This window comes from Delphinus delphis, chromosome 4 (assembly GCF_949987515.2).
Source record: "Delphinus delphis chromosome 4, mDelDel1.2, whole genome shotgun sequence".
Lineage (NCBI taxonomy): Eukaryota > Metazoa > Chordata > Mammalia > Artiodactyla > Delphinidae > Delphinus > Delphinus delphis.
Window position 1 is genome coordinate 115,071,182 of NC_082686.1, and position 25,011 is coordinate 115,096,192.

The 25,011-nt window shown below is 50.1% G+C and overlaps 1 protein-coding gene across 1 annotated transcript in view; it reads right to left on the reverse strand.

Moving 5' to 3' along the window:
- Positions 1 to 4,053: 4,053 nt before the first annotated feature.
- Positions 4,054 to 25,011, reverse strand: part of DZIP1L (DAZ interacting zinc finger protein 1 like) — a 46,680-nt gene continuing 25,722 nt past the window's right edge. The window contains exons 7-16 of the mRNA XM_060010049.1: positions 21,477 to 21,539; positions 20,096 to 20,236; positions 17,779 to 17,809; positions 16,593 to 16,646; positions 13,239 to 13,372; positions 11,133 to 11,328; positions 8,212 to 8,428; positions 7,610 to 7,782; positions 6,405 to 6,544; positions 4,054 to 4,850 (exon numbers count right to left, since the gene is read on the reverse strand). Of these exons, the coding sequence (XP_059866032.1) occupies positions 4,689 to 4,850; positions 6,405 to 6,544; positions 7,610 to 7,782; positions 8,212 to 8,428; positions 11,133 to 11,328; positions 13,239 to 13,372; positions 16,593 to 16,646; positions 17,779 to 17,809; positions 20,096 to 20,236; positions 21,477 to 21,539 (1,311 nt within the window). The 3' untranslated portion in view covers positions 4,054 to 4,688. The remainder of the gene's footprint in view (positions 4,851 to 6,404; positions 6,545 to 7,609; positions 7,783 to 8,211; positions 8,429 to 11,132; positions 11,329 to 13,238; positions 13,373 to 16,592; positions 16,647 to 17,778; positions 17,810 to 20,095; positions 20,237 to 21,476; positions 21,540 to 25,011) is intronic.

Below are 25,011 nucleotides of genomic sequence, written 5' to 3' on the forward strand. Positions count from 1 at the left end.
GCACTAAGAATATAATCGGGCAATTTATAAAAGAAGAAATAGAAATAATTGATAGGTAAATGAAAAAAGAAATCCTGTCTTAGAAGAAAACTAAAAAATGTAAATTTTTTAAAAGGTGAGATTTCATTTTTCATCTAGCACACTGTCCAAACATTTAGAGGTGAATGATACCCCCTGGTGGCAAAGGAATGAGAAAAGGAGCACCCCAAACACTAGACTCAGTGGCTCAGGTTCTCTGCAGAGTGTTTATGTAATGAAAATCCCGCTAAATACATGGTGAGGGACTTTCCCGGTGGCGCAGTGGTTAAGAATCCGCCTGCCAATGCAGGGGACACGGGTTCGAGCCCTGGTCCGGGAAGATCCACATGCCGTGGAGCAACTAAGGCCGTGTGCCACAACTACTGAGCCTGCGCTCTAGAGCCCACAAGCCACAACTACTGAGCCCATGGGCCACAACTACTGAAGCCCTCGTGCCTAGAGTCCGTGCTCCGCAACAAAGAGTAGCCCCCACTCGCCGCAGCTAGAGAAAGCCCACGCTCAGCAACGAAGACCCAATGCAGCCAAAAATAAATGAATTAATTAATTAAAAACAAAAAGAAGAGAAGAGAAATAGAAAAGAAAACATATATATGAAAAAAATACATGGTGAGGAGCCGGGGCTCCAGAGCCAGCTGGCCAGGTCAGATCCCAGTCATACCATTTACTGGAGACAGGACTCAAAGCAAGTTTAACTGCTCTGTGTCTCACGTCCTAGTCCTAAAATGACTGTAGCAGCACCTCCTCAAAGAGTTACTGTCAGGTTCAATCAGTGAATTTTGCGTGTGTGTGTGTGGCCGCACCACACGGCATGCAGGATCTTAGTTCCCCGACCAGGGATGGAAACCGTGCCCCCTACAGTGGAAGCTCAGAGTCTTAACCACTGGACCGCCAGGCAAGCCCTCAGTCAGTGAATATTCGTAAGAAACTTGGACCAGTGCCTGGCATATAGTGCTGGCTTTCATTACGATGTTGGTCCAGCAACCTCACTTCTAAGTCCTTATCCTCAGGAAATCTTTATTAAGCTCACAAAGATGTATATACACATTTGTTTATTATTCCATGATTTATCAAAGGCCCAAAGTAGGAATGCTTGGCTAAATAAATTTTTGTAATCTTTACCTTGTGATACTATGTGGCCATTAAATATAATTATGTTGATACATGCGTATTGATGTAAGGACATTTACAATCTATTTTCAAGAAGGAAAATCAAGTTAGAGAAGAATAAATATAGTTGAACTCTAGGAAGGAGACATATGTATGTTTTTAATCAGTGCATGCATACCTAGTAGTTGACTCTGGATTTGGGGGTTATTCAAATTTATTTTTCTTTTTGATTATCTGTGTTTTCTAATTTTTCTACATCAATCTTACTGCTTGGATAATTTTTAAATAATTTACTATGTTACATATTGTGATGGTTAATTTTATGTCAGGGTCAACTTGACTAGGCTAAGGGATGCCCAGATAGCTGGGAAAACTTTATTTTGGGGTGTCTCTCAGGGTGCTTCCGGAAGAGATTAGCATTTGAATCAGTAGACTGAGCAAAGAAAATCCACCCTCACCAGCCTGGCTGGGCATCATCCAGTCCATTGAGAGCCCAAATAGAATGAAAAGGCAGAGGAAGGATAAAGGACGATTTAGCTCTCTCTTCTTGAGCTGGGACGTCCATCTTCTCCTGCCCTTGAGACTTGTAATTCCTGGTTCTCAGACCTTCACACTCCAGGACTGAGAAGCTTTCCTGGTTCTCCAGCCTGCAGACGCCAGATCATGGGACTTCTCGGCCTTTATAACTGCATGAACCAATTCCTGTCATAAATTTCCTCTTCATATATCTGTATCTATATCTGAACCTATATCTATATCCTATTGCTTCTGTTTCTCTGGAGAACCCTGACTAATACACATAGTTCCAAAGTTCTTATAAATCTTGCCCCCCCAAAATTTTAATGTATTTGAAAGTAGGGAGGGGTAAACAGCATAGAAATGCGAAACTAATATGTGAGTCTCCAGAGTAGATAGAGAAACACATTTGGGGACATAGAACTTAATAATGTACATTCAGAAACAGAGTCATTCTGTACAGTGATTATCACTAGCATGTGTAAGCACATGCAAAGCACATGGGTATTCACATCTATTTCACTTGGGTCCCCCTGAAAGCGGAAGCTGAGGCAAGGACTTGGGTACACGTTTTATTTATTTCAGAGGTGCTCCCAAGAAGCGGAAGCGAGAGGGTGAGAAAAATGAAACCAGAGGGAGAAAGGCCAATAAAGGGTGTGTTAATAAATTGTAACTGTTGCAGGAGACTGGGATTCACTCCCCCTGGGGACTTTGAGAAACTGCAGAATTAACCTCAGAACTGTCCCACCAAAGCATGGGAAGGCTGGAGCGATTACTCACCAACTCCCACTCCACCTTGGGTGTGGGCTGCCCTGGTAGAGACAGCTCTCCAGCATTTGCAGGCTGTACCTGCAAGTAGCCTGTGCAACCTCCCACCAGAGACAACCCTGAGGCCGAAAAGCAGAGGTCCCAGAGCGCATTGCGATGTGGGGGACCGGCAACGGTAGTGCCCTCAGTGCTACGGGAAACCAGCATGTGGCGAGGGACCCCACAAGCACCTTTTTACACCTTCCTTGCCCAAAGCCTGTGAATAAGAAAGCATAACTTTGTCAGCAGAACTCTGAGAGAGGGATGAACTGCCCCCACCACTCCCCACTCACTGTCCCTTCCCCTCCTCACTTGCCACTGAGATCCTGGTTGTACACCTTCTCAGCCGTTCAAAGGTATGAGATCCAGGGCTTCCCTGGTGGCGCAGTGGTTGAGAGTCCGCCTGCCGATGCAGGGTACACGGGTTCGTGCCCCAGTCCGGGAAGATCCCACATGCCATGGAGCGGCTGGGCCCGTGAGCCATGGCCGCTGAGCCTGTGCATCTGGAGCCTGTGCTCCGCAACGGGAGAGGCCACAACAGAGAGAGGCCTGCGCACCGCAAAAAAATTTAAAAAAAAAAAAGGTATGAGATCCACAAAGGGAACTTACTCCCCAGGAGCTAAGGGGTGGGTTGACCCGAGTCCCACGTAAGGCCCTTCATAAGCTAGCCTCTGGCCTCACTGAACAGCCTGGCACCATGATACCCCCAAGCCTCCTTTGCCCCAGATCCCCTTTGCCCTCTGCAGTGCCTTTCCTCCTCACTTCCCCTGGTTCCTCCTGCTAGAACTTCAGGGCTTAACCCAGGTATCAGGACCACGCAGAGGTCAAAAGAAGCCTGGATGGAGGGCTGGGGAGAGGGACAGGCCCAAGGTAGTGGGGAGAGATAGGTGAGGCAAGACTGGCCACGAGCTGAGTGGACAACGGCTGAAGTTGGGTGTTGGGGACGTGGGTTCATCACGCTATTCCCTCTACTCGTGAGGCCTGGAGGTGCACGGCTGGGGGTGCACGGCTGGGTTTCCCTTTAGGGAAAACAGTGGCTGTTCAACTAGGTCTCACTCGCCGGGGCACCCCAGCCAATGGCCAAGCTGGCTGGGGGCATGAGGTCCTGGCCACTCCTGCCCAGTGGGGACTCCCTGGTGGGCAGTGCCTGCTCTGGAACTCCCACAGGGTTGGTGGAGATGTCAGCCGCAAGGTGGTCTGGGGCTCCCCCCTCCCCACTCCTGCTTCCCGCTCTCCCTTCTCCCACAGGGGTCAGACCTGCATTGCACGTGAGCGCTTTCCCTGCCCGATCCGGCTTCCTCCGCCGCTGTGACTCCCCAGCAAACCGACTGCAATCCTATCTCCATCTTGGCAACTGCACCCCAAAGGCCCTAAACTGACACAGTTGGGGTACAGATGGCTCCAGCCCCCACCCAGCCCCTGCTAAAGTGCCAAAAACATGAAGAAATACCAGAGAGTGAGAAACATTGTACTGTATTTAAAGGTTTACATATAATAAATTAATGCTTTTCAAATTAAAAAAAATACAGTAGTTACATACATAACCTAATTTTAGAAATAATATCAAAAATTTAATTTGTGGTTCTTTGGGGATATGAGGCCCTCCTTCCCTCCCACCCACGAGCAGGCCCTGCCAGACATCAGCTCTGGGAAGCTCTCCAAGGTCACCCCAGGCTGCACTGGGAGGCTCTGTCTGCACTCCCATAGCATCCTAATCTCTGTCAACAGATTATGACCCTGTACTTTTCACCCCCCATCTCTGCCTCTACCCCAACTCAGCAGTGAGAGGCTGGAGGACCTCAGTAAATGGCTTTGGGTCAATCAGTGAATGACTGGCTCAGGCATAAGTCCCCAAAAGGACCCCATACAAGACCCATCTCTACAGCGTTTCTGCAGGTTTACAAAACACTCCGGACTGGAGACCAGGGGTTTCCTTTCAGTCTGGAGTGAACGTGGAGGTGGAGGAAGGATGCTGCTCTGAGGTCCTGTTACAACCCTTTCTCAAGCCCTGGGACCCAGGGGCACTGCCAGGGCCCCTCACAGGGGGCGGGAGAGATCATATCCATATTCTGCTCTGCTTCTCTCCAGGGGAGAAGACCTCTCGGTTACTGGTGACGACAAGAGGCCCAGCAGCCCCATCTGTTGGGGGGGACCGTGAGCCAGCCCCACCCAGCTGGGCGACGAGGCTGGTCCTCTGGCCGCCAGGCTCTGGGACAGGATCACCAGCCAGGGGCCCTGGGCTGACCAGGGCTCCAGGAGCTGGCACCAATCTTCTCTGGGAGCTTCGAGCGAGACAAGGGCTTTGGTTTCTCTCTCTGGATCACGTCCTGGGGGAGATCTTCCAAGGAAGAGATCTCCAAGTCACTCTCATCTTCAGAAAGCTGCAGGGAGGGGAGGGGGAGAAGAAAATGCATCTGACAAGGGAGGATGGATGTGCAGGACGGACATGGGGACAAAATGCGGATTTGGAAGAAAGCAGGAGGGGGATGCTTCTCCTCCTGCCTTCTCATTTCCCTGAGAACCTGCTTCAGAGACCTGGGGTCACAGCAACGCAAACACCCCTGAAATTCCACTGGCCACACCAAGGCAAGCTCCTTGGAGAGGCCTGTAGCAGAGCAGGTTGCTCTTGTTGTAATTTAAACTTTGTCCAGATTTTTTAACTGCCCACAGTGATGGATCTGGAAGCCTAGAGCCTCAACTTCTCCAAATTCCTGAGCTGACGCATCAGGGGCTAACACACCCACCCCACCCGCCACAGACTTCTTGTCTAGGGGCTGGGAAACATTCTGACCATAGGAGCGTGAGGGGAACTCGAAGTGCCAGGAATCTTTCGTCCTGGAAAGGGTCTGGGCTGGGGCCAACAGAAGAGCCCAGAATGGGCCATGGTCCCAGGCTGTCCTGGAACCAGAGCCACGGTCAGTGCCCAGGTCATTTGCCTGGAATGTAAGGCCAACCAATCAGAAACCAGCAGGCCCCGGGGGCGGCAAGCAGGCTCTGAGCGGTGCCTCAACCTGCTTAGGGCTGTCGGTGTTCTTTCACAACATGGGAAAAGGGATGAATACTTTTTAAATCCTTTAGACTCATTACTCGCAAACACACATGGGCTGCATAATAAACCAAACATGTCATGTAGTACAAGGTAGGTATTTGGGGTTGGGGGAGTATGCTAGGGAGAACCAAAAAGTGATGGCCCACTCTTTCTGAATTTTAGGGCAATGGCATCCCAGGATGCGTCTTCTTGATTGAGAAAGGAGTGTAAAGTAATAAGAGCTCGAAATGTTTCTGCCTAAGACAGCAACAGGAATATGGAAGTTGTTCCCTGACGGGGGGCGGGCAGCGAAGAGGACGTCCTGACGGGAACGGTCTGGAAGGCTGAGCATCTGAGTTCTAAATCTGATGGCAGCTGGAGCCTGAGAGAGGCAAGGCCATCGAGACATTCTTAGTGATGAGAAACGGCCTTGAATATTTAGTCTAAATATCCCCATTGTGGGTTGTGGCCTATCTGACGTGCTGTGTGATGCTACTCCAACACTCCACCCTGTGAAGCAATCTGCTCTGCACACAGCCTTGCGCTGGGGTCTTCGGGGCATGAAGGAAGGGGGAGGGGTCGGCTGTGGGGTGAGGCGGAGCCGGAAGAGAGCAGCTACTGCAGGAAGCCAGACACAGAGCTGGGTCCAGGCTCTATCAGAGGCAGGAATTGGGAGTGTGTGCGGCCCGGAGACACAACCCACTGAGCGGTTGTTCGTATAATGAAACAACAAGCACTGGAAAGTGGCCATCCCTCTACCTGTGCAAGGGCAGAGGGGACAGTGACGTCACCCGCAGTGTCACACCAGGGCCCAGGCTGACGCTCGCTGGACCCTCCCTCAGTCCCCCAAACTCAGAGCTGGCTCTGTAGGGAATTGCAGGGCAGCCTCCAAGGTCCTACAGCCTACCTGGGGCTTCCCTCCTGGCACAGCAGCCCTCTGTGGCCCGGCATTGGGCTTGCAGAACAGACTGACCTCTCCAGCAGGCTTCTTGGTCGAAGCCTCCAGCTGCTTCTCATGATTTCTGACCATCGACCGCACCAAAGTTCCTGGAAGGCAACCGGGGAAAAAGCCTGTAGTCCGAATGCATCATCCTTATGGGTCACATCCAGGCTCTGGTGTGGATAAAGGGAGCAAGGAAAAGGGTCAAGAGGAAGAAGGAAGGGCAAAAACAGTAAAAGAGGGGCAAAGAGAGAGAGGCCCAGGCCAGCGTGTGCTTGGAACATCCTGTAAGTGTACAGTGCACTTAAGGACACGGCTGGGTACACAGGCTTAGGAAGCTGCCCTTCCCTCTCAACGGGAGGCCGGGAGGAATCCCTGCTCAGTTGGTACATGAACTGCAAGACTAACATGCAGTTCCTCCTCCAACACCTTCACAGAGAAACGAAGAAATATCATCAATATAAATTCGCAAAGGAGGGCTGTGGGCCAGACACACTTTCTGTGAACTCCACGCAAGAAGGGGGCTAAGCAGGGACTACGTTATCAACGGACTCTGGTGACGTGGGAGAGCAAGGTGGGTGTCCAGACCTCAGCACCGGCCAAGAAGCAGGGACCTAGCCACGGACTTCCAGGACTCAAACATCTGGGGCCTGAACAGAGGTCCGGAGCTACGACAGCCCTCGGCTCATTGATTCATGCAAAAACTGTTTGTTAAGGGCCTAACGTGTACCTCGCCCCTCATGACCCATCTTGTCCGGAAACCTCATTTTACAACAAAGGAACCGAAACCCTTCACACAAGCACACGCAGGGAGCAAGTGACAGAGGCTGACGCGTGTCCGAGGACTCCGGATTCCCGGTTCCTAGATGTTTACACCCTATCATCTCGCCTGGCAGGTCGTCAGTACTTCTCCAGAGATCTGGTTCTGGTGGTCGACGGATTGGCAGGCTTGGAACACACTGTGGACAAGATGAAGTACTGCAGGATCCATGGACACTGGACTTGGCAGATACAGCTGGGCTTACACCCCAGCGCTTCCACTTACTGACTTTGGAAAGACAAAAGTTCCATATTCTTTCATCTTTGGCTAGAAAATGCAACTGAAGCCAGAAGTTACAAGCCTCTTAACATTTTTATAAGAAAACCTTCCTCTCCTGAGGAAGCCAGCGCACCTGAGCTCTTGCCAGGCATCTGGGCGCTCCCCTCCGAGGTCTCGGTGTCAGACCAGTCCGAGTCATCCTGCGGCCGGGGCCCCCTCCTCGAAGGAAGTCTCGGGGGCTGGAGGGACACGTGAGAGCTGGCATCTGCCTCCGAGGCCTCTTCAGAACTGAACGGGGGCGTACTGCTGAGGAAAAGAAGAAACGGGCGACGGACGTGTGGGCCGGAAGGAGGACGTTCAACGCCACACTCCACCACTTGCAAGCTTGTTTGGTTTGCCCAGAGCCAGCCCTGCTCCCTCCCTGGGCCCAGACGCCAGCCAGGAGTCACCTGGAGGGTGGCAGCCACACCAGCTCCTCCGTGAGCAGATGAAGACCCAGCCCCTCCAGCGTGGCAACCGAGGCTTCGGGACAGGCGAGTAAGGGGAGGCTGGGTGTGTCCTGGCTGGGAGCAAAGGACCCCGGTCTCTTCATGGGAGCTAGGGCTGGACCGCACCTGAGGCCCTTCCTGTTCACTTCTGCCTCTTCCCCTCCCCTGTCTGCAGAAGGCTGTGGGGGGCCCAGGACAGGGCGGGAGCCACACCACAGACCCAGGGAGAGCGCAGAGCCTGGCTCACCTCAGCCCGGGCCCCAGGGAAGGCGGGGTGCTGGAGGGGCCAGGCGCTCTGGAGCCAGGAGTAGGGGTGGGCCCCTGAGCCAGGCCCAGGCCATGGCTGCCGCGGATCTGAAGAGGTGACACGGGGGACTCTGCCAGCTTGGATGACTGTGCCACGTGCAGGGTCCTGGCCTTTGTCTGGGCCTCTTTGGTGACCGGTGTGCTCTGCTGGCTTTTGACTAGAAACACAGGTAAGAGTGAGTTTCAGAGCATACCCATCTGGGCCCTCGAGCCCGAGAGAAGCAGAAAGAGGTTCCACACACGGGAACTGGGCAAGTCACTCTGTGCAGAGCACCATCATAATCACAGCGGATTTAATAACTTCCCCCACCCCAGGTGTCCTGCTGCTGGCCAGACCTGGGGCCAGGTTTCATCAGAGACCAAGAGAGCAGCTGGTGTTCCAGGGTCATGGCATCGTTTCGGGAGACCCGCGGGAGGCAGCAGGTCTGAAGAGGGTCCAACATGTCTGCAGCCCCCCCCAACACAATCGTAGAAGCTGGCCTCGCCAAGGCCACCTACTCCCCTCTCTACCCAACTCAAGTGGCTGCGGCTGGAGTGCAGGCAGCCCTGCAGGAAGGCTCTGCTGCCACGAGAGGGCGCCGGTGGACCACCTGGGCCATCGAGATCCACACACCCGCCTCCCAGAACTCAGCTTGTGCAGGAGTGCTTAAGGCAGGCAATTAGATACAGCCCCTCCAGTTCGCGAATCACAAGGGGCGGGCAGTAATGCAGGATTGGCAGTTTTTTTATGGGAAGAGAAGAGGAGAGAAAGCGCATCACAGGGAGTCCGAGTAAGTACTGTTTCATCAAACTCGTACACGTGTGGACTGAGCCACAGCATAAAATGCATTTCTTACTGTAGTTCGAAGTTCGAAAAGACGGTTCAAAGTGCACAGCTCTCGGAGAATGCATTTACACAGAAGTGGGGTTTCCAGGAAAGAGTAAACTGAAAGGAGGGTGAACTTGCTGAGGGAAAATAACAACAGCTACAGTTACTATGCACAGACCAAGCTAAGCACTTCACATCCAACATCCATTTAGCCCAAGGCAGGCTTCCAGGGATTCGGGAACACTCAAGACCCACGATTCCACGGAAGTCAGAGGCAGATGCCAACCCAGGTCGCCAGTCATCCCAAATCTAGGGCTCTTGCCACTGCCTTGCCTGCACCCCACAGCTCTGCCCCCAAACAAAAGAGGCATACTCTGAGCAGAGACAGGAGGTGAGCTTCCGTACCGCACTCGTGGGGCCTAGAAAGAGAACACGTGGGTGCAGAGCTGGAAGGAGGCCTACGACATGCCGAGAGAACAGGGTTCATCTCACAGGTCAGTGATGGGCCCTGAAGAAGGCAGGACCCAAGGCCAGGGAAGCGGAGACAGAAGGTGGGGGCCAGGGGAGGTTCCCACTGCAGGCTCTGGGACCAAGCACTGGAGGGGAGGGGAGCACCTGGAAGAGCAAGAACACTTTCTCTTCTTTTGAAAACCAGGACTCAGAGGGGGCTTCCATTCACCCTCCTTCGGGGCCCGTCCCCTCTCCGAGCTGCCCCAGCCTGTGCTTGGCCCTGTCACATCACCTAGTCCTGGCTGGTTTCCAGCTAAGGGAGCAGGCCCCAGCCCAGGCCAACCTCAGTAAATACTGCACTCAATTAAACAAATTAGGAATGAATGAGCATTTGAGGCAAAGGGTTATGTGAAAGGCAGGTTAACAGCCAGGACAAACACCCTTCACTCTGAGATTTCTGTACAAGACTCAAAACTATCCTTTCCTTAGAGCTTTTAAGGCCAGAAGTTTAAACCAAATACAACAGAGTTACCCAGATCATCGACACAATTTTCACCGCACAAAGCAACTGTCCTGTTCTCTATTTAACATTTTTATATAAAATGACACCACTTTTAAACATAAAGTACCCACTTCATACTTATGCAAGTAATAATTTCCATGAGCTCTCAGGATTGCTATGTTAGTAATATTTTTCCAATGTACATGAAGAAAAATAAAGATTAAATCTTGAAATTATTGATTCACGTACCAACTAAAATCAACCCTCATAGCCCCCAGCGATGGGTGGACCACACTCTGGAAACTTCCTTTGCATACAGAGCTCAGGTTGGGGCCTGCCTGGACACAAGGAGACAGCAGAAGCGACGTTCCTCTGGCTGCACACGTCCATGACCGAAAGGAGCTAGGGCATCACCCGGCCTGTGGATCTGAATCTAGAGATGGGGGCTCCTGAGCCAAAGAACACAGTTCCCTCGCTCCCTGCGTGCCCTGAGGACAGAGCGCGGAGGGTCCTCGCCCACATACTTCAGTCCTCCACAGGACCCACAGGGCCTTTCCATATCACAAATTCCAGGGACAAAGCAGCGGCTAGACCCGGTCCAGGAGACATCTGAGTTCTGAGGACTTGTCCGCCTGCCAAACTGGCCCAACCGCTGCCCCAGAGCCGAGTATTCATTTGACGGATCCTTGCCTCCACCTGCAGCCTCTGTGCTGACAGGCCTGGTTTATAGAGCCACAAACAGAATGGGCTGCTCTCTGTTGCGGCAAAGCTCAACTTGTGATCCAAGGAAGTAAAACAGTGCAGAGCTAAGCTGCTGAAGTGGGCAGTGCATCGGAGCAGGGCCAGCTCAGGGCTGAGCACAGCTCTGGTCCTGGCTCTCCTGTGCTTCCCCGAGGGACTCTGGTGCCCACCCCACCCCATCCACAGACTCTGTTTTTCCAGCAGAAGACTTTTGGACTCAGACACCTGGGAGGACCCTGTCGTCTGGCCCTTCAGAGCAAAGCCCTGGATGTGGACGGGGGGGATTACGCACCCCCTTATACGCAAACAAGCCTGCACCCTCGCAGGTCACAGCCCCGAGCGAGCCCACTCGCCAGCTCACCTGGAGCCTCGCCGTCTGGTTGGGACACCGGAGCCCTGTTCCACTGTCTCTCCTCCTTCACTCTGCTGCTGGCTTCCTTGATGAGCTTCTCCCTCAGACTCAGAAATTCAGAAAACCTCCCCGCCTTCTGCTCCCGCTGGGCTCGCAGGAGGGACTCCAGGTGTCGGAGGGTGTGAGCAGGGATTCCCTTTGCATCCTGGAAGACCACAGAGGTTCCCTCTGGAGATGGGCTCCCCTTCTCCTTCCCTAAGCCTCTCAAAGCTGCTGCTGGCCTGGGAGTCACTGGGATCAGTGCCGGTGCTTCTGGGAGAGGAGCTGAGCATTAGAGCAGGGCGAGCAGGCTGCTGAAAGCAAGGTGGGCTAGGACCTGGGGGCCCCAGCAAAGCACACACAGCAGGATGGTACAAAGGGGCTACGCACCAGTCCATCGACATCGAGCATACAGGCTTAGGTGGGACATGCCTCTCCACCACCCGACCGAATCCTACAGTGGGGAGACCATGGCTCGCTCCTTTTTGTACCCCCAGGCACTATCGTTATGCTGGACACATTGTCCTCCGTGGCTAACAAGATTTGAAAACATCAACTGCAAAAAAACAAAGCCAGGCACCCTTCCAAAACCTACTGGAACTTGCTTGGGTTTTTGACATCCACCTAGAGCCCATGAGAAATCATTTAAGATTAGAAAGAAATGGTTTAATCAAGTCTGAACGTAAGGCCAGAGTTAGATTGAGCAGTAGTTGAAAACAGTCAGTGATTAGGGGGCATCCTTGCTACATTAAACCTAGGTGTCTGTTGTTTTTTTTTTTTTTTTTTTTGGAATTCTCAACGATGCGATGCTCAGCTTCTTTGATAACAAGGTGTGTTTTTTAATAAAAGATGTCACTGGGCTTCCCCGGTGGCGCAGTGGTTGAGAATCCACCTGCCAATGCAGGGGACACGGGTTTGAGCCCTGGTCTGAGAAGGTCCCACATGCCGCGGAGCACTAATAAGCTCATGCACAGCAGCTACTGAGCCTGCGCTCTAGAGCCCATGAGCCACAACTGCTGAGCCCGTGAGCCACAACTACTGAGCCCACGTGCCACAACTACTGAATCCTGTGTGCCTAGAGCCCATGCTCCGCAACAAGAGAAGCCACCACAATGAGAAGCCCGTGCACCGCAGCTAGAGAAAGCCCGCATACAGCAATGAAGACTCAACGCAGCCAAAAATAATGCCTTTCATGATAATATGCATTCTCTGGTTGAACACAGGCATGTAGGGACAATGGTGTTCAAATGCTAATTTGTACCAGAGTGTTCAGAGCCTGCTCCACCCACAGCCACCTGCTGAGTGGGCATGGCCACGTGTGCCACCGATGAGGGACACTTCACCCAAGGGGCCCCTCCAAAGGCCACACTGAGCCAATTAAATTCCCTCTGTCAGAAACAGAGACACAGCCCTTTGGGGCACATATAGTCCCTTTGTGCAGGAGAAGATGGAACATCTTGTTTGATAGTTCCACTGAGACTCTATCCAGTTGGAGAGGAGTAATCTGTCAAAGTAATATCCACATATCGTCCACCGTCACACTTGGACCTTCAAGCTAAGGCACATCCCCTTATTATTCATTCTATAGCATCCAATACCTCTCTTGCAGAGTATTTCTCACAATGGTAAGTTATTAAATGTCTGGACAATCATTGTTTAATACCTGAGTTCCCTACCATTTGTAAACTCGATGAAAAAAATTATCAGTTCTGTCTAATTCATCACTGTATTCTCAGCATCTAGTACACTACTTAGCACAAAGGTGCTCAATAAATATTTGTTGAATACGTGAACAACAACAACAAAATAGAGACGCAGAAGAAAGTAGCCAATGAGTGGAGAGCAAGGAGAAGTCAGGACACAGGGTGACCTCTCAGGAAGCCATTGGAGGAAACAGAGAAGAGACCACAGTGTCAGCTGTGCAGGTTTATATTCCTGGATACCAAAGGTGCCCCACTGGAACAAATAAGATGAATCAGCTTACAACATAAAGAACAATCGACCCTCTGTCGGTTCAAGAATGCCCTGTGTCTAAACGGCAGGTACCGGCCCTGCCACAGGGGCCCTGGAACTCACTCGCTTTATCCCCATGCTCTCCAGCTTCTCCTCCAGGGTGTCCTCCAGGACTGGCCTGAACTGCTTCAGCAAGGTGGGGTTTCGACTGAGAGCAGCCAGCACCTTCTGCCGTCCACTGCGGGAGTCCTCCAGCTCTGCAGCACGAGACAACCACCAAGGTCAGCCTGGGTGCCCGAAACCTCTACTCCCAAAGCCACACCGCACAGAGCCAGGGATCCTGGTCTCCAGCCTGTGCACCCAGGGCCACCGATCCCCTCTGAGCGTCCATCCCCGGGTCCTTCTCCTCCTGGGAACCACTGCTGCAGACCCCCTACCCACCTTCAGGATCCTCATCCCCTGCCGGTCTGGACCTCCAAGATCTGGGTCAGCCCTGTCCCAGGTTAACTGAGAGATTTCAGGCTTTTGACTCACAGCTGAGTCCTGACAGCAGTCTGTTCCCTGGGTTCTGGTCTTCACGCCCCCCGCCCCCACCCCCGCCTTATTGAGATGTAATTGACATACAGCACTGTATAAGTTTAAGACGTACAACATAATGATCTGCTTACATGCACGAGGTATGTATACATATACATACGGTGGACAGACAGCTCCCTGCTCCCCTTGTTCACTGTCTAAATCGGGCGCTCTCCCTCCAATTATATACATCAGAATTGCCTGGGTTTAAAGTGTACATCCTCTGACCCATCCTCCAGAGAGTCTGATGCCATAGGTCTGGGGAAGGGCCCTGCAATCTGCATTTTAACTTGCCCAGATGATTCTGATGGAGGTGAGCCACAGACTGCCCCTTGAGAAATACCGACCCAGCGGGTAACAAGATAAGCAATTACAATAAAATGTGATAACTGCTACAAAGGGGCCATCCCGGGTGAGTCAGGGAAGGCCTCCCAGAAGTGCTCTTCAGGTCCAATGCCGGGGGCCACTGTGGTTACAGATGGACCAGCCTTTTGATTCACTCAGTAGATGTTTACTGACAAGTAATATGGAGCTTGAACAGGCCAGTGCTGAGGACACTAAAGAAAACCCTCCAGGAGCTCACAGTCAAGGCGATGGCCTTAACCCTGGCTGCCTATCGGAATCACCTGGGCTCCATCCCAAGCTAATTATATCAGAATCTCGGAGGGTGGGCCCCAGGCCTTAAGATCTATTTGTGAAACTCCCCAGACCTAACAACAACCATGCCTGAGAACCAGCTGTTCTAGAGCAGCGGTTCTCAAAGCGTGAGCCACGGCATCGGCACCACCTGTCACTTATTAGAAACGCAGATTCTCACATCCCAGTCCAACCTACTGCATCAAAAATTCTGGAGCTAGGGGCTTCCCTGGTGGTGCAGTGGTTGAGTGTGCCTGCCGATGCAGGGGACGCAGGTTCATGCCCCGGTCTGGGAAGATCCCACATGCCGCGGAGCGGCTGGGCCCGTGAGCCATGGCCGCTGAGCCTGCGCGTCCGGAGCCTGTGCTCCGCAACAGGAGAGGCCACAACAGTGAGAGGCCCGTGTACCGCCAAAAAAAAAAAATTCTGGAGGTAGATCCCAGCAATCTGTGTTTTAACAAGCCCCCCACTGCCCCTCAGGGTTGACGCTCTTCCATAAAGTTTGCACAGGGCATGAGCCCCAGTTTTGGCTGCATGTTGAAATCACCTGTGGAGGTTTAAGTACTACTGATGCCTGGGACGCCCCTCACCGCGTGTTGTGATTTAGGTAGTAGGGGACTGGCATGGTCCTCCAGAGAGCTGCAAGCAGCCTGGGAGCTTCTTAGTGTGCAGCCAGTTGCAGAGAGCCGTGGGCCCCGCAGTGGTCCTCTAACTAGAGCAAGCCCCAGGATGCCCTGGAGGGCGGGTGCAGACAGAGATGGCTGGGCCCTGCCCCAGAAGTTCTCATTCAGTCTGTGTGGCATGGGGCCGAGAATTTGAAAACTTTACGTTTCTAGTAAGTTCCCAAGGGATGCTGCTCTGCTGCTCTGGGACGAGCAAGTGAAGAGGCACAGCACAGCCTGACAAAGGTCTGGGTCCCGCCTGCAACAGGATGGGGCATGGAGGGGGTGGGGAGACGTCTCCCTAACTCGCACTTCTCAGCCTCCTTCTCCTCAAACTCTAGGTCCCCATTGGAGGATTTGGTTCATCCCCACCATGGACCTTGTGTTACTCAAGGTTACATGTAACTAATTTTTGCTACTATATCCCAAGGTTAAACGCACTGGGTGGGGAGGGAGGTAGCAGAGGACTGATTAGGTAAATTTAGGTTCAACCATCCAATGGAATACTGTGAAGTCCTGAAAAATTAATGCAGCAGCTCTATATAAAGGGATTGGAAATGACTTCCCAGATACGCTGTTAAGCCATAACCACAGAAAAATATGTACACTGTGCTCCCGTTTAGGAAAAAGGAAAAGAATGCATACACCTATGTGCCTGTGTTTGCACCAAGTATCTCTGGAAAGATGCGTGACAAACCATTAACAATGGAATCTCTGGGCGGAGACTGGATGGTCCGGCAGGAGGAAGACCTACTTCTCACTGTGCACCCTTTTGCTTTTCTTTCCTTCTCCCTTTTTTTTTTTTTTTTTGTTTTTTGTTTTTGGTCAATAGCATAGATTACTGTCTCAAAAGTAAACTATTACATTAAAAAACAAAATAAAACAGCCCACGATGAACTCTTTGGTGACACCAATAAAACCCTTTCCTGGGTGCACCTGTTGGGTCGCTCTGGGACTGTCACATCACAGCCTGGCTGGGCAGGCAGGCCTGGTCCGCAGGTTGGCTGTGAGCTCTCTGACCTTTCCTGGGAGCTCCTTCTTCCTGACCCTCTCAGGAGAGTCTATTTTTTTCACTTCTCCTCCTTTGCATTCCCTGGAAACATCTGGTTGAGAGCTCGGCAGAGGGAGTGAATAAAGCAGCAGGTACCCAGGGCTCTGCAGAGGGCGCCGAGGAGGATCCCTGCACATCAGTTAGGTCCCGTGGGATCTGTCTGCAGCATGCTCGCCATGCAGAAGAAAACCGCAAAGGTCATTTGAAGCCAACGCAGGGAGGCTCCATCCACCGCTCTGGGTAGTACCAGGCAAGCAGTGGGGCAGGCACCAGGGACAGGCTATGCAGCAGACACCGCGCCAAATCCTGACTCCACCACCTGCCGGCTCTGTGACTCTGGGAAAGTCACTGACCCTCCCTGAGCCTGGGTGAACCAGCAGGCTGCACGTTAGTACCCGTGTGTAATGTGCCTGGCAAGCACAAAGTGCTTAAGAAATATTTATTTCACGTCCCCAGTTCCCGTGCCCCAGCCTCAGGTAGCCAGACACAGTTAAGTAGGGACAAGCTAAACAATGAAGAGGGCCGCCCCCAGGGAAGAAAAGGGAGCCTCACCTTCCTCAGAAGAGTCCTTCTCTGTGTCCACAGCCTTCGGGCCCTTGCAGATCCCTGAGGAGAGCAGGAGTAGTTAGTGTCTCCAATGCCTTGGACCCCATCCCCGCCTTAGAGGAAAGCACGGGACAGCATGTGAGTGCTGGCCAGACACAGCAAGCCCTCGAGTCGGTGCTCTAGCAGAGAGAGACAGGATGGAGCAGCGGTCACAACCATGGACCCCGGAGGCAGAAAGGTCAGAGTCCACGTTCCAGCCCTGCCCCCCCCCACTAGCTGCACACGACACGGTAAGTCCTTGAACTTCTCTAAGCCTCAGGCTCCTCATCCAGAAAGTGAGAACAATAATACCCGCCCCACGTTAAATCCTGGGGACAATGGACTTGAAGTCCATGGCACACAGCTCCTATGAATGGCTCACACCCCAGCCCCAGCACCCAGGAGATCAAGGCCATAGGAATAGTGCCTCTCTGAACTGGTTGCGAGGCTGGGAAAGAAATGTCTAGCCTCGAGGCAAGACATTTGGGGGAGATGTGTGGGTCTGCAAGGAGAGGCAGAAGGGAAGCTACAGGCATAGGGCAGGGGAGGCGGCATGGAGTAGAAGGGCCAGGTTTCATAAGCAGGAGGGGCCCCCTGTAGGTTGCTGGCGCCCTTTAGACGCCAGCGCCTGTGTCCGTCAGACACACACAAGCACGCACACCAGCACGCCGGAGTACCCAAAAGGAGGAGGGCGTACCCTCCAGACAGGCCACATTCACACAGATTCGCAGAGATTTGGGGTCAACTCGCTACACGCTGGAAACAAGGTAAAGTTGGATGGAACTGAATCACAGGCACGGTGAATTAGAAAGAGCCTGTTCAGGAGCCCTGCCTGCCCCATCCATCACTGCCCCCAAGATCCTCACTGCCCGCTCCCACCTCAGGTCTCCACCGTCCTACAGAGAAGAGCAGGCCAGGCAAGAAACCCTGCCAGCCGCATGGAACGCCTTCAGCACAAACCTGGGCTGGAGCCCTGTCTGTCCCAGAAACCGACGTCTTCTCACCCTCCCCCACCCAGCCAGAGAGCCTGACGCTACAGGCCCCTGAGCTGCTGCCACGAGCCTCGTCCTATACATTGACTGGTGGGGGACAAGAGACAGGAGAGGCCAAGACGATAGCCACAATTGTTACAAACCTCCCCGTACAGACTTACCCTCCACCTTCCTGAGAGACATGGTCTGGATCTGCAAAGATGTGGAAGAGAGCAGGTTACAGCCAGCAGGGGACTCTGCTGTGAGCGGTGGCTGTGCCTAGCTCTGTGAAGAAGGGACGGCCAGTGTTTCCATGCCAACCACTGGGAACTGGAGGGAGCTCAGAGTACTCTGCCCCAGCCCCTCAATGGCACCAAGGGTGAACAGCAGCAACCGAGATGGTACCATGCTCCACTTTCCCTTGGTGAGGAGACAAGAATGCCCCTCTTCAGAGAGGCACTGTGGTTTGAAGGGCAGGAGCCCCATGCAAGCAGAGGGGGGCAGGCACACAGGCAGTACTGTCGGTATAATTGGTGGAAATCAGCCAGGGCAAGGGAGGCTCCCCTCCTGCGATGTGGGCATCTGAGCTGAGTGCCCCGTGGGAGGGAGGAGGCATGATGTGGACAGTCACCGACTCTCTGCTCAACCCCTCTTTTCCAGGAAGTGCTTCCTCTTCCTCCTTCCACATAGTTGCAGACAGGATAGCCCCCTGTGGCAACGAGTCCCCCACACCACAGCCAGGTTTGGGCAGAGAATTCTGGACTGGTAACATGTGAACTCAAGAGCTCTTGACAGCCAACTGGTTTGAGTTTCAGTTGTCACTGTTTATTTGTTTGCTTGTTTGTTTTGCCATGTAGGGCAGACATGGAGTGGAAGCTGACCAGAGTAAAAGAAAAAATCGAAGCGGATACAGAAAGAGGAACAGAGACACACAGCAGAGGAAAACTCCTGACTACACTCATGTCTCTGGTCCCAGCTCATTCCTAGACTCGGCTCCACCCCTGCCTCGAGCTCTCTGAGACACCCAGTCTACCCTTATGACAAATCCCCTCTTCTGCTTAGGCTGGAGTTGTTTTTCATTACCTACTGATGAATGACCCATCCAACGTCCATTTCTAACTATTCCTCCTTTGCTTACCTCTACCCTAGAAAGTGTAAAACTAATTATTCCCTTTCTAACCCTCCTTGCAACTATAGTTGCCCATATAACACAGCTTTGAACAGTAAAATATAAGTAGAAGTCTTGGGAAAGAGCCTTTTCATCAACTGCTTCCATTGGATATGACTGTGACGGTTGGGGCTATGGCAGCCATCTTGCAACTATGAGAGTCAAGCATGAGAACAAAAGTCAATATGCTGAAGATGGTAATTAAAACAAAGAAAAAAAGAAACAGAGTCTGGGTTTCCAATGGCATAATCTTGCAGCTAAACCAAGGCCATCAACTGTCACCTCTTTTGGTGTTACAATAAAAATAAACCCCTGTTAACCTATTCTGCTATGTTTAGCCAGTGGGTTCCTAACTGAAACATGTGCAAACAAGAGTTCTGGGTAACATAAGGAGGAAACCTCCAGACTGGACCTGAGGCGGCCACAGCTGTGAAGGGTTAAGTGTGTTGGGGGAGAAACAGTAAAAAGAAAAGCATCGGGGCCATGGGTTAATAAGATATGTTGACGGTGAAGTATAGCTGGGAGAACAGAAAGGCAAAAATAGAAAGAGGTACAGGAACAGTGGATTAGACAGTGACAGTGGGTGCTCCGCCCAGGGAAGCTGTGTGGAGGGTGGTATCAGACCCATGGCAAAGGACCTGACGCCACAGGAGGGCCCAGCTGGGGACAGATACTCATCTCCACCGACCTGGGGCTCAGAAGGAGGAGCTGAGCCCAGGCTGGGCGGAGAGTGATCTGCATTAGATGAAGAGTCACAGGGGCCAGTTCTAGGAGAGGGTGCTTAGTGAGGGACGCCTTTTCATCACACTAGTTTATCTGACAACTTCATCAGAGGCAGTCAATTTATGAAAAAGGAATTAGTTAAGAAATGATGTCTGAGGACACACTGAAAGGGGCACACGCTTTGCATTCCACCTGCCTGGCGAGGGTTGAATCTCACCCCTGTCATTTATAACGTGCCCTGTGTGGACTCGAGTGAGGCACTTGACGTCTCCTGCCTGTTTCATCATCTGTCAAATGAAGATGGGGAGAAGGTAATATCTACCTTGAAGGGCAGCAGTGAGGCTTCCACAGAGGGATAAGCAAAGTACCAACCAGGTGCTGGCCCTCACACGGTCTCTGGTGGTACCGTGAACCCACTAACACTGGACAGCAGGCACGTCTTCAGCATCTTCATCACTTCCTGCCCCTCAAATCTGAGGACTCTTCTCTCTCCTCAAAGAGTCTGACTAATGAGGCTAGTGCCGGTAAGTCCAGAAGAATCTAAGGAAATCCTCGCAGGGAAGAGGCCTAGGGCTCCAGGTCCTGGCTGGGAGGAGGGACACACCTACCATCTCCTCCTGGGAGGCGATGAGCCTGGTTTGTTCCTGGAGCTGGGCGCGAAGGGCAGTGATCTGGCGCTGGGCCTGGATAGCTGCTTTCCTCTGATCCTGAGACAGGGAGGCCTGGAGCCTATCGTTCTGCTCCTGCAGCTGGTGGCACAGGATGGTCGGTCAGTCACATGTCTGCAGGGACCTCTGAGTGCCCAGTGCCTGCAGGGCCTGCACCTGTAGGCAAACGCTGGTCGGGGTTTCACCTGAAGCAGGTGGAGTGTCTCCAGACCTGGGCAGGTGGCTTTCTAACAAGACTGACTTCCTTCCCATTTGAGAACATTTCAAGTGGTGTCTGAGAAGTGAGAATTGAATGCAGGCCCCTAAGGTCAGGGCAAAAGGCTCCCTGTCCGGTGTGCCACCCACTGAAGGACAGTCAAGTTGAGGTCATTCGAAAATCATCAAATGGATGTTTTTAGGTGAAGACAAAAGGTGAAGGAAATGCGGTCTAAGAGCAGAGAGAAAATGACACTATTTCTTTTTAAATAAAACCTCTGATGTAAGAGCAGAAAGAAAATGACACTGTTTATTTTTGCATAAAGAACCTCTAGAAGAATACAAGAAAGCAATAAAAGTGGTCACCTGTGGGGTGGGTGTCGGGGACAGGGAGATGGAAACGGAGCAGAAGTAAGACTTTACTCCATGTACCTTAATATAGTTCTTCTGCTTTTGGAACAAACTTGAATGCATTTCCCATTTTTAAATGTTCAAATAAGATAAACCCATCAGATGGGAATTACTGGAACGGGGGGAATCCATCCTGCGCCAGACTCAGACCTAAGCACCTTCACCTTCTGAGCTTTCCGCAGCAGAACCTGAGGCTCCTGTTAACCGGCTTCCTCCTCAACTTGCCTCCTTGTCAGGGACATTTTTAGAGAAGCTGTTTTCTCTGCCCTGAGGCCTGCTGCTCTCTGCCCACTGGTCTCAGTGTCTGAACCCTTCCACTTGAGCTGCCCGTGAACTATCACTGAGGTCCACAGCCACCGGGGTCTCTCCTGGTTGGAGTTTCAAAGGAGGGCCCAAACACAGAATGACCAGGCAGCTCTCTGAGTTTTTACAGCACCACCCACCTTAGAGCACCTTACGGGGTCACTGCAGAGGAAACCACAGAGAAAGGATGTGTTGGATTCAGAAGAGAAGGCCCAGAGGCCCCTGCTCCCTGCCAGGGAAGCTGCTCTCTGGGCGGCCGACCCCTCTGTGTATTGACGGGGGTCAGCAGCCAGGAACAGTATCAGCAAAAAATGATTTTCTGCCAACCAGTTCAAGGAGTGAACTGGGGAGCTGAAGGATGAGAGGAGGTCGTTGGAAACCAGGCTCCCCAAAACGGTCCAGTGAGACCTACCTCTCTCTTCTGAGCTGCATGCTCTTCCTGCAATACCTTCATTTTTTTCTTCCATTCTGTTTTCTGGAAAAGATTAAATGCTTATCAAGTGGGCCCCTCTAGATATTAAAATATACTATAAAGCTACACGAGTAGTAGAAAACCCAGACGAAGATGGGGAAAAAATGGAATCTTAGTCTGGGGGAAGATGGATTATTGACAAATGGTGTTCAAACAAGTAGTTAACTGCCTGAAAAAAAACATGAACTTGGATGCTTATTTCATATCTTAAACGAAAATAAATTCTAGGTGGTCAAAGATTTCAACTTAAAACATGTGAGTGACGTCAGCAAGATGATGGACCAGGAGGTTCCAGCTCTCAAAACACCCACAGATGAGACCTTTATGGGAGACTGGGAATCCAGCTGAGAGGTCCCAGCACCTCGGTGAAGCAAAAAAAACCCAAGAACAGACACACTGAAGAGGGGAAGAAGAACAGCTTTCACCTCACCTGTGTCACCCCTCACCCAAGGCGGCACAGCTCAGTGCCAAGAGAGACCCACTCAGCCCACAATCTCTCGCATGGGGAAAGTGAGAGCAAGCGAGCACCCAACTGCCCCAGCCTTGAAGGATGCTGCCCAGGAGGCCCACTTCCGCCTCACCCCACCCAGAATGGAGGGAATCAGCACAGCTGACTCGGTTTTTGGTCCTGGCACACGGATCTCAACACCAGCTTGAGATCCTACTGGCTAGCTTGTGGACAGTGGAAGGTGTGGAGGAGGAAAAGTAAAAGTGTAGACTATTTGTATGCAATCAAAGTTAAGTTGTTTTGGGCTTAAAACAGAGTGCTGTAATTATAAGATGTTTTATATAATCTAATACTAATCACAAAGAAAAAACCTGTGGCAGATATACAAAAGAGAAAGAGAAAGGAATCAAAGCATACCGTGACAAAAAAATCATCAACGCACAAATGAAGACAGCAAGAGAAAAAGAAAGGGACAAAGTAACTACAGAACAGTCTGAAAACCATTAACAAAACGGCAATAGAAAATCCTTACCTAACAGTAATTACTTTAAATTTAAATGGATTAAATTCTCCAACCAAAAGATCAAAAGTGGCTAAATGGATTTTTAAAAAAAGATCCAACTATATGCTGCGTATAAGAGACTCAGGTTAACTTTAAGGACACACATAGGCTGAAACTGAAGGGATGAGAGAAGACATTTCATGCAAATGGTAAACAAAAGAGAACAGGATACCTATACTTATATCAGACAAAATAAGTCAAAAACTGTTACTAGAGACGAAGAAGGTCACTACATATAGGGATCAATTCATCAGGAGGATATAACGACTGTAAATATACAGTCAGCCCTCCATATCCATAGGTTCCACATCTGTGTATCCCACATCCATGGATTTAACTAACCATGGATTGAAGATATTTGGAAAAAAGTTCCAGAAAGTTCCAAAAAGCAAAGCTTGAATTTGCCTCATGCTGGCAACTATTTACATAGCATTTACATTGTATTACAATATTTACAACTAGTTACATAGAATTTACATTGTATTAGGTATTATAAGTAATTAGAAGTAATCTATAGATGATGTAGAGTATATGGGAGGATGTGCAAAACATAAGGGACTTGAGTATCTGAGAACTTTGGTATCCATAGCGGGTCTGGAACCAATCTCCTATGAATGGATACTGAGGGACGACTATATACTCACCCAACATAGGAGCACCTAAATATATAAAGCAAATATTAACAGAACTGAAGGGAGAAATAGACAGTAATACAATAATAGGAGGGGATTTCAATACTCCACTTTCAACAATGGATATATCATCTAGACAGAAAATCAGTAAGTAAACAATGGACTTGAACAGCACTGTGGACCAAGTGTACTGAACAGGCATACATAGAACATCCCATCCAAGTAGCAGAGTACACATTCTCCTCAAATGCCCAAAGAACATTCCCCAGGACAGATCACACGTTAGCCCACAAAACAAGTCTTGCCAATTTAAGCTTGAAATCATAACAAGTTAATCTTTTCCAACCATGATGCTATGAAACTAGAAATCAATAATAGGAGAGAAACAGGATAATTTACAAATGTGTACATATTAAACAACACATTCCTGAACAAAGAAGAAATCAAAAGAGAAACAAAAAAAATAACTCGTGACAAACAAAAATGGAAACACAACATACCAAAACTTCTGGGATGCAGCAAAAGCAGTTCTATGAGGGAAGTTGACAGTCATAAAATTTTACATTAAGAAAAAGGAAAGATCTCAAATAAATAACCTAACTTTATACCCCAAGGACCTAGAAAAAGAATAATAAACTAAACCCAAAGTTAGCAAAAGGCAGGAAGTAATAAAGAGTAGATCAGACATAAATGAAATAGAGAATAGAAAAACAATAGACAAGATCAACAAAAGTAAGAGTTAGTTTTTGAAAAGATAAACAAAATTGACAAATCCTTGGCTAGATTAAGAAAAAAAGAAAAGTCTCAAACATATAAAATCAGAAATAAAAGAGGAGACACTACAACTGTTATCACAGAAATGCAAAGGATTACAAGAGATGTCTATAAACAGTTACACACCAATAAATTGGATAACCTGGAAAAAATAGACAACATTTTCCTAGAAACATACAATCAACCAAGACTGAATCATAAAAAAAAAAGAAAATCTGAACAGACCAATAATGAGTAGGGAGATTGAATCAGTGGTCAAAAATCTCCCAACAAAGAAAATCCCAGAACTAGATGGCTTCACTGGTGAATTCTACTAAATGTTTAAAGAATTAATGCAAATTCTTCCCAAAAATTGAAGAGGAAGAAACTTCCAAACACATTTTATGGGGCCAGTATTACCCTTGTCAAATGCCAGAGAAGGACACTACAAGAAAAAAAATTATAGGCCAATATCCTTAAAGAACATAGACGCAAAAATATTCAACAAAATACAAGCATATTAAAAGGATCATACAACATGATCAGGTAGGATTCATCCCCAGAATACAAGAATGGTTCAACATACACAAATCAATACATGTGATACACTACATTAACAAAATAAAGGATAAAATTATATGATCATTTCAATAGATGTAGAAAAAGCATTTGACAAAATTCAATATCCTTTTATGATAAAAAAAAAAACTCTCATCAAAGTGTGTATAGAAGGAATATACCTCAACATAATAAAGGCCATATATATGACAAGCCCAGAGGTAACATCATACTCAACAGTGAAAGCTGAACACTTTTCCTCCAAGATCAGAAACAAGACAACAATGTTCACTCTCACCATTCTTAGTCAACATGGTACTGGAAGTCCTAGCCAGAGCACTGAGACAAGAAAAAAAATAAAAGGCATCCAAATTGGGAAGGAAGAAGTAAAATTATCTGTTTGCAGATGAGATGACCGATGACCTTACAAATGGAAAATCCTAAAGACTCCACCAAAAAAAAAAAAAAACTGTTAATATAAACAAATTTAGTAAAGTTGCAGGATACAAAATCAGCCTGCAA